This window comes from Anarrhichthys ocellatus, unplaced genomic scaffold (genome assembly GCF_004355925.1).
Source record: "Anarrhichthys ocellatus isolate YVR2014 unplaced genomic scaffold, GSC_Weel_1.0 scaffold18, whole genome shotgun sequence".
Taxonomy (NCBI): Eukaryota; Metazoa; Chordata; class Actinopteri; order Perciformes; family Anarhichadidae; genus Anarrhichthys; species Anarrhichthys ocellatus.
Window position 1 is genome coordinate 2,533,721 of NW_022280048.1, and position 13,324 is coordinate 2,547,044.

The 13,324-nt window shown below is 42.6% G+C and overlaps 1 protein-coding gene across 2 annotated transcripts; it reads left to right on the forward strand.

The window, feature by feature from the left end:
- The first annotated feature begins 3,531 nt into the window (after positions 1 to 3,531).
- On the forward strand, positions 3,532 to 8,441 carry ppme1 (protein phosphatase methylesterase 1). Of its 2 annotated transcripts, none has more exons than XM_031857239.1 (14): positions 3,532 to 3,799; positions 4,583 to 4,676; positions 4,948 to 5,040; positions 5,193 to 5,250; positions 5,519 to 5,570; positions 6,049 to 6,203; positions 6,402 to 6,492; positions 6,733 to 6,798; positions 6,884 to 7,007; positions 7,102 to 7,231; positions 7,433 to 7,477; positions 7,600 to 7,664; positions 7,807 to 7,874; positions 8,034 to 8,441. In XM_031857239.1, exons 1-14 carry the CDS (start codon positions 3,714 to 3,716, stop codon positions 8,035 to 8,037), a joined length of 1,131 nt encoding a protein of 376 aa, XP_031713099.1. In that variant the 5' UTR covers positions 3,532 to 3,713; the 3' UTR covers positions 8,038 to 8,441. The 2 variants fall into 2 exon arrangements, with proteins under 2 accessions (XP_031713099.1, XP_031713100.1); XM_031857240.1 differs by having other exon boundaries at positions 8,063 to 8,441.
- Positions 8,442 to 13,324: the final 4,883 nt, after the last annotated feature.

Consider the following 13,324-nt stretch of genomic DNA (forward strand, 5'->3'; position numbering starts at 1 on the left):
GGTTGATATATGTGGCCAATCAGACAGAGAGGCCTGTCTGGATTCCCTAAATGTTTTCAGGGGCCATTTGATAAGAGCTCTAGGGTGGATAACTTTTGTCCTACATCCTTTCCTTGGACTTAGTGCCCCGCACGAAATACAAAACTAGTTGAGGAGTTTTAGGAATTCCCTCATCCCTCCTCCCTGCAAGTATTAAAGTTACAAAATGTTCCAGGCAAAGGAACCGCCATGCTTCTCAGCCAATTCATACGGACGCACATAGCATCTGTATGTAATCACTCCAGCCATTAGCATCTGTTCAGGCAAACAGGCATCACCCAATGAGAGGACGAGGGAAGACACTTGCAGTCGAGTGTCGGAGTGCTGCGTGTGCATGCCTCCACACGTGTGACTTTCCACAGCAGCTCTAGGTCAGGATTCCAGCTGACGTCAGTCGTGTCGTGCGGTTGACTGTGCAAAACTGTCTCCTCATGTCTAATGTTTCACCTGCTGCTTCATGTGCCAAGACGATGTTCTGTTCCCAAAACTTCAGTGATATTTCTTTACATTGGGACATGCATAGCTGTTTTTTCCCCCGTTTACCGATGCTGAATCTGTTTATCTTGATGCTGCATGTGTCTGGCTACTTCAATAATGTATAGACACTACTGTGTACAGATACAATTAATTCATATTCCATACACCAATATATTAAAATTATTATCAATATTAACATTAGCAATAGTGTTATTTTTAAATGAAGCATACAGCAGAAATTACTGAAGTGAGAACTTATCTATATTTAAACGGAAATTGAACATTGTGTCCACAGTGCACAGGTGTTTGGACAAAGAGATTAAAGGCACTCATCCATTGTTTTCTTTACTTGTCTAATTTGCAAGGCAAAGATGGGACATTGTTAAATCTTAATAATGGTTCAGAAGAGGAAGTGAGGGGTTTTCACCACCTGCTTTCTTGACCCTAAAAGGAGGTTTCTGAGAGCATAACCTTTAAGTACAGTCAGCCCAGTCAACAAGTTGCTGCTCCGGCTTCAACCAGTTTACAGTGACCTCGCCGACAGTCTCTGAAAATTAAACTGAGCAGGCAGAATCCCATGACCACTCTGTACGCCTGCACTTTAAATACCACGAACTGTGAAACAGTGCTGTGAAACAGCTAATCTCCATTACACTATAAATAAAGACCATTACACTATAAATAAATCAGCCGCTGCGTCAGTGCGAGGTTAGTGACGGGTGAAATGGTGAAATTAGGTAGTGGATGAAGGAAAGAAGTGGAACCAGCAAGACTGCCAATACATTTATTTGAGTTAAATTGTTGCTTTTAATCCTAATATTTTTAGTATCATCATTACTTGCTTAGTACCAAATCCCATCCATATGTACCATCTTTATGCTTTTAGGGTTTTCAATCAACTTCGTCAAAAGCTTTTGGAATGAATTTTGACATGCACAGCACATGTGAAGAGACGAGACAGCAAATGGCAGCACCAGGAACAACTCAGCTGTTTGCTAATTGTTCATACGTAGATTTTACTAGCATTGTTCGTCTTAGTTAGAAAAAACAGACAAAGTAGCTGCACATTGTGGCTCTGAGTTAATTCAATAGATTCCAACCTTGAAGGTTTCAAGATCTTCCATTGATTATAAAACTATTCAGATGCGATTGCCATCAAATAAAATACAAACCCAGCCTAACAATCATGATGGTTACAGGGCCTGATACACATCTAGTCTGTCTGTGCAGGATGTTTATAGTCTACAGCCATCATTAAGCTATCAAGAAATAAATAGTATATTACATCAAAATATGTAACAAAATTCGATCTACATCATTATAAACATGTTACTGTAATCTAAATCAAACAAAATCAAAACTCGTAAAAAAACAAATCTCACCCAAATTTCAAAAAGAACAAAAAGACAAATATCCCATCACCCCAGAATTTGGTCTAACTGATAACAACCATGGCTGAAGTCAAAGTGCCTTCAAGCACCTGTCCATGAAATGTTTTCACTATTAGAGAACACACATGATCTGCCATCTGAATGTGGTCCACGAGGAACAGTATGGGCCACATGCTCCACATATGTACATCGGTTCATGCATTCTGTTGGAAATAACTGGAACATCCATCCGATCAGATGGTTGGACAGAAAGACTCTATAGCAAACTAATGGATTTGAGTTGAATAATCAATAAATGTTCTTCACAAGTTGTATTTTTTTTCCCGAATGTGCATTTTGGTAGCAACAATGGAAACTGTTATTCAAATAGGAGGCTTATTTATGGGGGGATTTTGTTGCTGAAAGGGTGTAACCTCAAAGTCGTGACCATTGCCCTCCTTCTGCATTGTGTCGGTGCTGATCAAAGGAGACGATTATCACCTGAGTCCTCCTCACAATCGATGAAGGCATCTTTGTCCCAATGTTTAACTAGCTTATTCACCTTCACCTCTTTGTGTCCTCGCTTGTGCCTCTCGCAATCAAATTAGCGAGTCTGCAACTGTAGACGATCAGCTGTCTCAACATACTCTTTATGTAACTCAATCAACAAGTCTCCCATTGAATAACAGTGACACAATACAGGACTTAATCTGCAACTTTAGTACTCATAAATCTGCAGTTCCGTGCGTGATAACCACACCGAAACACCTGCTGCTTTTTTCCTAACCATTATTATTAGTATTACTATTATTAGATATTCCTCAAGAAGTCGCCAGCAGGGAAGACACTCTTCTGCACTGCACTTATTTTTATCACTTGTTTTGTCCACAAATTAACAAGCCGCTTCTAAGGGTTCTCCATCGGTTTAGGATACAATACCAAAAACTTAATGGACTTGTGTGAGACACAATTTTCCAAAACAAAATGAATTGTCTTTAATGCAGCTAGGCCAAAATATCCTGACTTTTGCCCCTCATCTCTAAAGAAACTACATTTGCCAAGAAGCAATTCAATGGTGTGATTCATTAGACCCGCCCTGGCACTCCCATCTTTCAAACTCCACACCTATTATTTATGTTTTGATGACATCAGCTGGACATCACCAGTTCTTTTTTCAGACCTGACAAAGCTTCTCCAGAGCTACAGAAGACACTGTGCAGAGTGTGCTGGTGCCACCTTGTGTTCAACATTAGGCTGATGTAAGATACAGGATATAACATTATCCTAATATTTGCTCTGGCTTGTGTGTAGTAGTTTCTTAGCTTTGTGATAATGTGGGAAGATTACAGCATCTGTTGAAAAGTTAACTTCAGCTGAGGGAATGTGAAATCTTTTTTATCTCTTGAAATGTTCTCACTTCTCTCCTCAGACAGATTGTGCATGTGCAGAAAAGAAGCTCGCTGCTATTTGGTTTAAATAAATGATGAAACATGGTTTGTTTCTACTGTGCAATCTTTCCCAATCTTCAGCGGGCAAACAATAACATGTCGTAAACAAACTGATGTGTAGTAGTAGTCAATAGATGGCAGTAATGCTTTACAAGTTCCGTGCCAAGCTACTAAGAAATAAAATCGTAGAAGAAGAGGCCGACCAAAAATAATCACAGCAGCAGAAGAAGAAGCGCTAACCGTTAGCCTGTCGGAGAAATATATCCAATGCCTGGCTAGCGTCGGTGCAGGTTTAAAAAAAACAATATCATATGCTGCGAAAGAGAAGGAAGGTCGCATTAAACAGTTCCTGCAGGAGACCGACCCCCCTTTCGACAACATGGAGAAACAGTTGCATTTAAACCTGTTACCCTCCAGACCTCCTATGGCAGGGGGGTTCGGGTCCAGCTCCAAAATGAAAATGGGGTGAGTTAGCTCAGCTAACGTCTTAATAGCATGCTGTCAACTCTGCTGGCTGTCTAACGTTATCTTTTTACTATAAACCATCACGTCAGTGGCTCTCTTTTACGTTGGACTCGTATCTTTACAGCTAACGTTAGCTAGCTAACCTAGCTATTGCTACCAGAGTTTTGACCAACAGCGGAGGATGCAATGCAATTTAACCCGAAGAGTTGGAATACAACCTACGCATTATAACGTTGTTTACACATACAACGAAATTGTATGCTAGTTAGATTTGATAGTGAACAGATCCAGCTGGGCCACCTCCAGTGTCCACTTACACCTCCTTTGTAAGGTCAGGGCTTGTTTATTGTTCTCGTTACAATAGTTGTATGAGCTTGGTTTTGCGTTTGTTAGATCAGAAACCCTAAAACATTAACCTTTTTAAAAAGTCCTCGGTCTCTGTTTTCCTGTCAAATAACTAGCCAGCAGCCAGAGGAGCATTAGAATGCTTTACGTCTGAGGTGAAGATGATAAATGAAGCAGTCAACAGTGAATTGTGGTTTCTCAATTTATTGCTTACATGGCATTTAAATAATCTGGTCTCATCTTTTATCTATATGGGCCATTTTTCTCTTCAATGTTACAGCATTTAACAGTTTGAAAAAAACAACTAGTGTCAGAGAGCCAGCTTGTGCTTCTCAAAGATGTCGTGCACTGTGTCTTCTAATAATCCTGCTGCAATATGGGATTGGTTTACATTTCGCTCGTCCTTCTTTCTTCTTCTTCTTTTTTTTTTTTTTACAGACCTGGACGAAAGCGAGATTTCTCCCCCCTGTCCTGGAGTCAGTACTTTGAAACCATGGAAGATGTTGAGGTGGAAAATGAAAATGGCAAAGATATATCCTTGAATGCTGCTTGTGTTTGTCCAAAAAAAAAAAAAAAGATAGGCATGAATTATTGAAACTTTGGTGTGACAATCACCCAGAGCATTCAAATCCAACTAGGTCATTTCAGATTGAGCTACTTCTTTACACCAGTGTGCCATCTAACTTCAATTTAGTATAGAAGGTAAGCAGTTTATACAATCAATGTTTATTCTCTTTTCAGCAGCATCTACTTATCTTGTAACCGGCACAGCTCTGGTCTCGATTTCCTTGACCACCTTGAACATTTTCAGAATTTACTGCAGCGGTGCCCATGGTCCTGTGCTGCTTCTGCTTCATGGAGGAGGACACTCTGCGCTCTCCTGGGCAGTATTCACTGTGAGCATAGTGACTGTTACAGAAACTCTATCACCTCTTAACTTTGATATTAATTGGAACATTATGTGGAATAGTTGTGGAGCTGCTCTTTTATTTCAGCATGTTTGCTGTACACTGTTAGATTTCAATGGTTTCCATATGTGTTTTGGCAGGCTGTCATATTTAGCAGGATCAACTGCAGGGTGGTGGCTATGGACCTTCGAGCTCATGGTAAATATGTGTAGTCATTATCAATCCTCTTTGAATAATGTGTTGCAACAGTATATGCACATATAGACATCCTGTGAGTCTGTGTACAACAGGTTGATCACTGCATCCTGATACTTTCAGCTCATCATTTGCATGCTGTAATAAATGTAACATACCCGTAACATTGTTTGTGAAGAAGATTCTAATTTTTGTTTCGTATTGCAATGATGGAGAGTGATGAAATAAAGCAGCGGCAAATGATGACATTTAATTCTCTCATTACCTGCAGGCGACACCAAAGTGAAAAATCCTGATGATCTCTCTGCGGACACGATGGCAAAGTGTGTGTGTGTGTGTGTGTGTGTGTGTGTGTGTGTGTGTGTGTGTGAGTGTGAGTGTGAGAGTGAGAGTGCAGTTGAACCAGACACTGGAATCTGTGAGAACCACATGTGCTCTACGCACACTAAAAAGCGTTTGCCTGGAATGACAGAAAATAATGGGAAGCCAGAGGGGGCAGCGATCGTCTGCAGATTTGCGGGACAGTCAGCGGTATCAAGTCACGCACACAGTCAGCTCTGATCTCTACAGCTTCCCACCTAAAGGCCGGGAATGTTTTGGTGCATGCTTACATGGTCATGCTTTCACAGTTCAGTCCAGGAGGGAGAAAGATTTTGAGAGTTTGTTGGGTTCTTGTGGTGGTACAAATCAAATAATTGTTAAATACGCTCTGTCTCGAGGTTTTAGACTGTATTCTCAGAAACACTGATATGTAGTAGAAATGTGACACCATTAACAGGTTATCCTTGCTTTCTTCAAAAGGGACATTGGCAAAGTGGTGGAGGTGCTGTATGGAGAGAACCCTCCTCCGATCATGATTATTGGTCACAGCATGGGTGGGGCCATTGCAGTTCACACCGCCGCTGCCAATCATGTACCATCCCTGCTTGGCCTCTGTGTCATTGACGTGGTAGAAGGTAAGTGCTTGCTCCACTATACTAGATGGATATTTTGCAATTTATGACTCTTGTTGACCAAATAACAGGTTGATTTTACTACTTTAAATTAGCAGTGAATTCATACGATGAATGTTCATCATGAAATCATATCAAAAGAGCTCTGTGTAGTATTACTGGGTGTATTAATGACACATAGTATTTGTCTGTTGCACTCAGGTACAGCAATGGATGCTTTGAACAGTATGCAGAATTTTCTCAGAAGTCGCCCAAAGACGTTTAAATCTCTGGAGAACGCCATTGAGTGGAGGTAATCACGAGATAGTCAGTGATACTGCTGCGTCTTTGATGCGTGATTGAACCAAATTATACTTCTCTGCAATTTGGTTAATGTCAACAAACGGTGTCATAAACATTTCTTTACTAAAACCAATAGCAGCCTTTTTTAAAAGCATTTCACTGCTTTCATTGTCCAGTTTTAATTGCCTCCATTCTTATTCTAATAGTAGTTTAATAAGTGTTTGAAAAATGTCTTCTCCTTTGCTTTCAGTGTGAAGAGTGGCCAGATCCGAAACATGGAGTCAGCACGAGTGTCAATGGGAGGCCAGGTGAAGAAGTATGTCCACTCGGTCTTTCATCTGTAGGTTGAGTCCCGCATGGTTTGTGCTCTATGTTCATTTGATCTGTTCCGATATTCACAGATGTGAGGAATCCACCAGCAGTCCAGCTGTGTCTAATAGCATTGAAGGTATAATAGAAGAGGAAGAGGAGGAAGAGGTGGAGGAAGAGTCCAACAAGAAAAGGATGAAGGAGGACAACCAAGAGGTTTTGTCTCTCTGACTATTTGTCTTTCTTCTGTAGCGTCTATGTGTTTGTGAGTGGTTGGAATGTACCTAAAGGGTTGATTCCTGCCATACAGATAAAAAAGGAAAGTATCTTCACCTGGCGAGTAGAGCTGTCGAAGACGGAAAAATACTGGGAGGGCTGGTTCAGAGGCCTGTCTGCCCTCTTTCTCACCTGCCCTGTGCCAAAACTGCTCCTGCTCGCAGGTTAGATCTCTCCCAGTTTCTCACGACATTATTATTTGGTACTCCAGATACAAAAAAAAAAAAAAGTGTCTAGATAGGCAGTTTTGATGGACGTTCCCATTAGGGCAGTCCCATTAGTTTGGATGAATACAAATGATTTTTATTCCAAGCAATTTTACCATTCACCGCACAATTTCACCCCTGACGTACTCTATTGTACAGGAGTGGACAGGCTTGACAAAGACCTTACTATTGGACAGATGCAAGGTAAGAAGGACAAACCGAGATTTTCTGCAGTTTACCATTTTTTTCCCCCCACGTGTAATTTTTGTCGTACACTAGAATACACGGACCTCAGATATATCCACAATCTCACTGTTTGTTCTCAGGGAAGTTTCAGATGCAGGTCCTCCCTCAGTGCGGTCATGCTGTCCATGAGGACGCACCGGAAAAAGTAAGGGGTGTTTGCCCGAACATGTCCTGTTTTTAGTATCACTTCTTATTTCAGTTGACAGGTCTGCTTTTTTTTGCGTATGTTCAGCTGTTACCTGTTTGATCCAGATTCAGTAACGTAGTCTTCTGTCATCTGTTGCTAGGTAGCAGATGCTCTAGCAACATTTATGGTCCGGCACAAATTCACTGACTTTAAGGAAGGATACCTGTGGTAAGTAAAACTGATTACATGTAACATAATGATGACAATTTTACATACTTTTTGTGTAGATAAGATAATTTTAACAGCCAGTTTAACAGAATGACACACATTGATTATATTATATAATTTAATATTTTGTGTAATCATTTTGTAATACTCTCTCCACAGCTAATTTCCATTTTTCATTCTATATTCAGCCAGCGACCATAGAGGAAATATTTCAAGATTCATCCACATCCTTGTACAATTTAACAGCAAATTAAAGAAAATACAACAAGCATTATTATTATTATTATTATTATTATTATTATTGTTCTGTTGCTTTTGTAATGTAGATAATTTGCCTTTGAGCTTTGCCTTATTTCTGTTTTAAAACACTGGGATTTGATTTTTCCTTCACAATATATTTTTTAAGTAATGCACCCTTGTTTGAAGTTTTATTTTGAGTGATTGCATCATTCTTAATTTGTTTGTAATGTTTGAATTCCAACAATGATTTAAGATCGATGCAGCTAAAATGTCACCCATGCTTGTATATTTGGTAAATGTAATAAAAGGACATTGTGATCATTTTAATTGTGGTAGTTTGAGTATTTATTTTAGTTTTCCACCATCTCTTTTACACTCTTGCGTATGCTGCAGCACCCACATATTATAACACACATTTAAACTCCCAAATCACACTGTTGAGACAGCTTCTGAGTCTAAGGTGAAAGATGAAGCCCAGTTTCCACTCACTGCGGTTTAGAAGGCAGCGTGTGTTTTGCTCAAGTACTACTTGAAAAGCGTCTGTAGCTGACACCAGAGTTTGGTTTAGGGAAGATCTCCTCAGCCTCAAGTCTTTTTTTGCAGTCCCACTTTATGGTTTAAGTGTTTGTTTTACATGAAATCTGTTGAATAAAACTGATGTCCAGTCCACATTTGAATTCCTCTTCAGTGAATAGTTAACACATGACTAGACAGTGACTGCTTTTGTTCTGCATCAGTGACTTTGGCCTGGAGGCTGCAAACAATTTGCCAGATTAAGGAAAAGCTCTCACGCTACAAAATCATCTCAAATATGTGTTAATATTATAGTTGAAGATTAAAATCAGTTATGTTACCTTTTTTAAATGGATAATATGAACATTATTTTATGATTATTCTTTATAAGATGAAGCAATGTTCTAATGAACATTTAATAACCATGAGTGTTGTAAAGAATGATGTTGAACACCTGAGTATTTGGTGTTTACATGTTGAGTTCTCATGTCACTATCTGAATAAAATATGATTTATATTATTTCACAACTTTGAACATTTGCAACTTGCAGTTTTATAATGCATTTCTTTCTCCACACCACCCTAAATAGGGAAAGTCAGACCTGTTCTCCTGCACTTTGTTCACAAAAAGTTTTCTAAACTTTAATAAGGTGATGTGTTTTTCTTCATTGAGCCTGATTCACTCCAGGGAATGAAAGGCAGGTTTTAATTGTCCCTCCATGGATCAACACACTTAGAGATGTATTGCAATTATGTGCAACATAAATATTTGAATTATTAATGACTGTCCTCTAAAGAATTAGTCACAGAGGTCGTTATGAGATGTGAATCTGTAAACAAAGTTGGCATGTTGTTCTGAACAGAAGTTCTGTTGGGAGCATCATTTTGGGCCTAACGAATAATATTCTGTACTCAAACATTTTCAGCAAGGTCTTAAAAGCATGTATGGGATAAAGTTAAAGCAGAACAGTGCAGAATTTACAAGTGGCTGGAGAAGATAAAACCTTTTAAATAATCCAGTACAGTGCCACAGATATACTGTCAATAATCAAATTCTGTATTTTCTTCCTGTATAGTAACTACAAGTTTCTTAAGTTGCGATATTGTGTGTTTATGAGGCCAGGTACACTGTTGAAACTAGTTCAACCTGTCGCTGGGTCTAAAAAACTTCTTGCAACAACACCCTAACTTTATCTAGCACTACTAACGGGTCAAAATGTCCTCTTATAACAGTTATGTTTATGACAGCATATCTTCAAACTCCTGTGTGTTATGCATTTGTTTTGTCACTGCCCCGTCTTATTTGTGCATAACAAGTTCTTGAGTTACATTTCACATTCATTAGGCAATATTCTCTAAGTTTTTACCAAACCTTAATATTTTTTAAGTTGAATTAAATTTGTATAAAGTTAAAGGAGCAACATACGACATTCAGGGCATTAATATAGTATCAAACAACTATTTGCTATGTAAGGATATAGTGGAGTAATGTCTACCTGTGAGCGTGCCCCATGATTCACTGACTAAAGGGACATGCAGCTCACCTACACGTTTAGCTGAAGCCATGGCAAGGAGAAAAAATGTTTTGGCCAACAGCCATTTCGGCTCTGCCCGTGCCAGGGGTTCAAAGGGAGGCAAGCATAGAGGGTGTCCAGTACCAAGGGTAGGTCCCATGCAGGGGGCCTTCGGGGTGCTCGTGGAACACAATCGCAGAGCCCCTTTTAGGAAAAGGGACACCAGCCTGTGGCTCCCTACTGTGTCATTGTCGACCTTAGCATGCTGCCACGAAATAGCGGCCACGTATACCCTCAGAGTAGAGGGAGACTGGCCCTTATCTAGGAGGGACTGCAGAAACTCAAGTTCAGCAGGCACGGGGCACTGTACTGGGTCCCTGTTCTGAACCGCACACCAGTCAGAAAACTGCCTCCACCTGTTCTCGTACTGCAGACGGGTAGATGGTGCCCTGGCATTCAGAATAGTCCTTCTGACTGGTTCTATGCAGCCAATCAGCAGCCGGTCGGGCCCATAGTTGAAGGCGGCTGGGATTGGGATGCCAAATCCGACCTCCTAGTTGCGATAGGAGGTCCCTCCTGCCGGGCAGGAGCCAGGGTGTCCTGCAGCAGAGTCTGTGCAGCAGGGAGAACCAAGTCCTGGCTGGCCATAAGGGGGCCACCAGCAAAAGTCTGTGGCCCTGTTGAAGAACTCTGAGAAGCGTTGGCAAGATCAGAGGGAATGATGGAAAGGCATAAACCCTCTGGCCACGTGTGAGCCAAGGCATCCTGACCCAGAGGACTGGTCCTCTCCGTCAGGGACAACCAGTGGGGGCAGTGGGTCGACCTCTCCGAAGAGATCCACCTCTGCCCTGAGGTGGAGGGTTGTGGAGAGAAAATCCACGACCAGGTTCCGTTCTCCTGGTAGATACATTGCCCGAAGGCTGGTCAGGCGAGGGGCCACCCATAGTAACTTTGCAGATCTGGTGCCCCCCTGATGGTTTATGTGAAAACAGAGAAGAGGTGTTGTCAGACCGGACAAGCACATGCTTTCCCCTCAAGTATGGCAGGAAGTGTTTGAGCGCTAGGTGCACGGCCTGTAGCTCTAGAACATAGACAGTACGGAGGGTCCTCCTACATGTCTCCGACAGGGGTGACTGTGCCAGCCAAACCTGGAGGCGTGTCCGGACCAGGATGGACATCAGATGCCTGAGTTCCCTCAACATGAGCGCAAATGCCTGCACTGAAGCATCACTGAGGTTGGTGACGGAAGCGTCGAAAGCAGCCTGCTGCAGAGAAGCTGAGAGGGCAAGCATGAGGTGAGAGAGGGAGTTGCCGATACGGCCCATACGCGCTGCTGTGTCGTAAGCCCTGGAGAGCAGGTCATCTGTGACCCGACATTGGGGTCAAGGGCACCTGGCAGTGGACCTCAGAGTCTCCTCAGGGGAAACTCAATGGCTGGTATACAGTCAAGGCCAAATTTTGCCGCATCCTACAGGCCGCCAGGGTTCGGCCATCTGATGTAAGACGGGAGAGAGACCTGGTGTCTCTCCAGCATGCATGCAACTCACTCAGATATTCTTCAGAGAGAGGAACAGAAAAGGTGGCGGGGGGAATGCGCCTGAAGAAGGCACTCGCAGGCGGAGGTTCCGGCTGCTGTGTATCCAACTGCAGGCGTCCCAGCACCATGCGAATGACAGACCACATGGAGCTATCGACTGCCCCCTCATAAGAACTATGAGCCGAGGAACGAGAGCCAGACAGCATGGCGGACTTAGCCCTCTTGAAGGGAACCACTGCTGCTTCTGTGGCCCGGCATGGAATGGGTAGGTTGGGCTGGATTCAGCTGCCCTGACAGAGGGAGGTCGACCTCACCCATCAGGTGTTCCACCTCGGCCAGCCTAGCACACCTTACTGCGCGAGGCATGATGCCGCAGTTCATGCATGGGTTCTCCGAGAGGCCATCCCTCAGATGCTCAAGGCCAAGGCAAGAGGGGCAGAGGTCATGGCCATCCTCAGGCTGAAGAGGAGCCATTCAGGTCCTACAGCCGGGAGTTAAACATGGCCACGAGTCTGGAGGAACCCTTGTCCCACTAGTTGATGCAGGCTACTAAGTCAGTCTGAGCGGGAGCGCTCTGCTGAATGTTGAGAGAACAGGCAGGGAACAGTCAGTGAGAGGTGAGTAAGGACACTCTTCACTAGGACAGTCGCTGTAGTTATTGGTGTCTCACCAGTTAGCCTGAGCGAGGACACTCTGCTAACTGTGACAGCCGTAATGTTACAGAGTCAATGGACACAATTCCACTGTCGGCTTAGTCTAGCTAGCGTCCCACCAAGTTAGCCTGAGCGAGGACACTCTGCTAACTTTGAAATCCGTAATGTATAATCAATCAATGGACACAATCTCAATATCGATTTAGTCCAACTAGCATCTCACCAAGTTAGCCTGAGCGGGGACACTCTGCTCACTGCGAAGGGCGGCCTTACAGTGTACAACTCTACACTCTCGTTAGCACGCCACTCGATTAGCTAGAGCGGGAGCGCTCTGCCAACCGTGGAAAACAAACAAACGGTTATAGAAAACAATGTTGGTCAATCTCACCGATTGCTGTTCACGTTTTAGGTGGCCCTTATCAGACTGGTGAATGACCAATGATAGGAGCGTCCGCCAGTCCAGGGCTCGATAGTCAGGGACAGCTTGTCGCAGCCTTTGTAAGGCGAGATATCCGCAACTCCGACCGGGCGTCACAAGGCTACAGCAACAAGCTCCAATAAGTCTTGGTCGTAGACATATTTTAGTTTAAGCGAATGCTACCATTGGTAGTTAGCCTGCATAAGCGAGAAGATGAAAAAGGACTGATCTTAGGATGACACCGGAACTTATAGCCTTCGGGGGTCATCCGAGGTTACAGGTGACTTTGTTGATATAAAGACTCGACCAGCGCGTGTGCGAGACAAAAGATATCCAGTGTTAAGCACTGCCTCTGGCGGTCAGGAAGGATGAAACAGAACTCCTGTCAGCTTCGGTTATAATTTGAGTTTAACGCCAGAGTGGTGTGTTTGCATTTTCACACTAGAAATATTTGCATAGCATTGACACGTGATTTTATGTTTTCTGCATTTCAGTGTCATATTGGCAAAAACAAAAGGGTAGACAACGAAAGTAATCTCCTCGGACGTATGTTTTGAAAGCACATAAGTCTTGTG

What these genes read in the sequence shown, in the direction of transcription:
- ppme1 (XM_031857240.1), top strand. Translation starts at nt 3,714, where the DNA reads ATGGAGAAACAGTTGCATTTAAACCTGTTACCCTCCAGACCTCCTATG. An exon ending in TCTGCGGACACGATGGCAAA is followed by an intron (nt 5,571 to 6,048) that starts GTGTGTGTGTGT and finishes TTTCTTCAAAAG; the next exon opens with GGACATTGGCAAAGTGGTGG. An exon ending in ATGGGAGGCCAGGTGAAGAA is followed by an intron (nt 6,799 to 6,883) that starts GTATGTCCACTC and finishes CGATATTCACAG; the next exon opens with ATGTGAGGAATCCACCAGCA.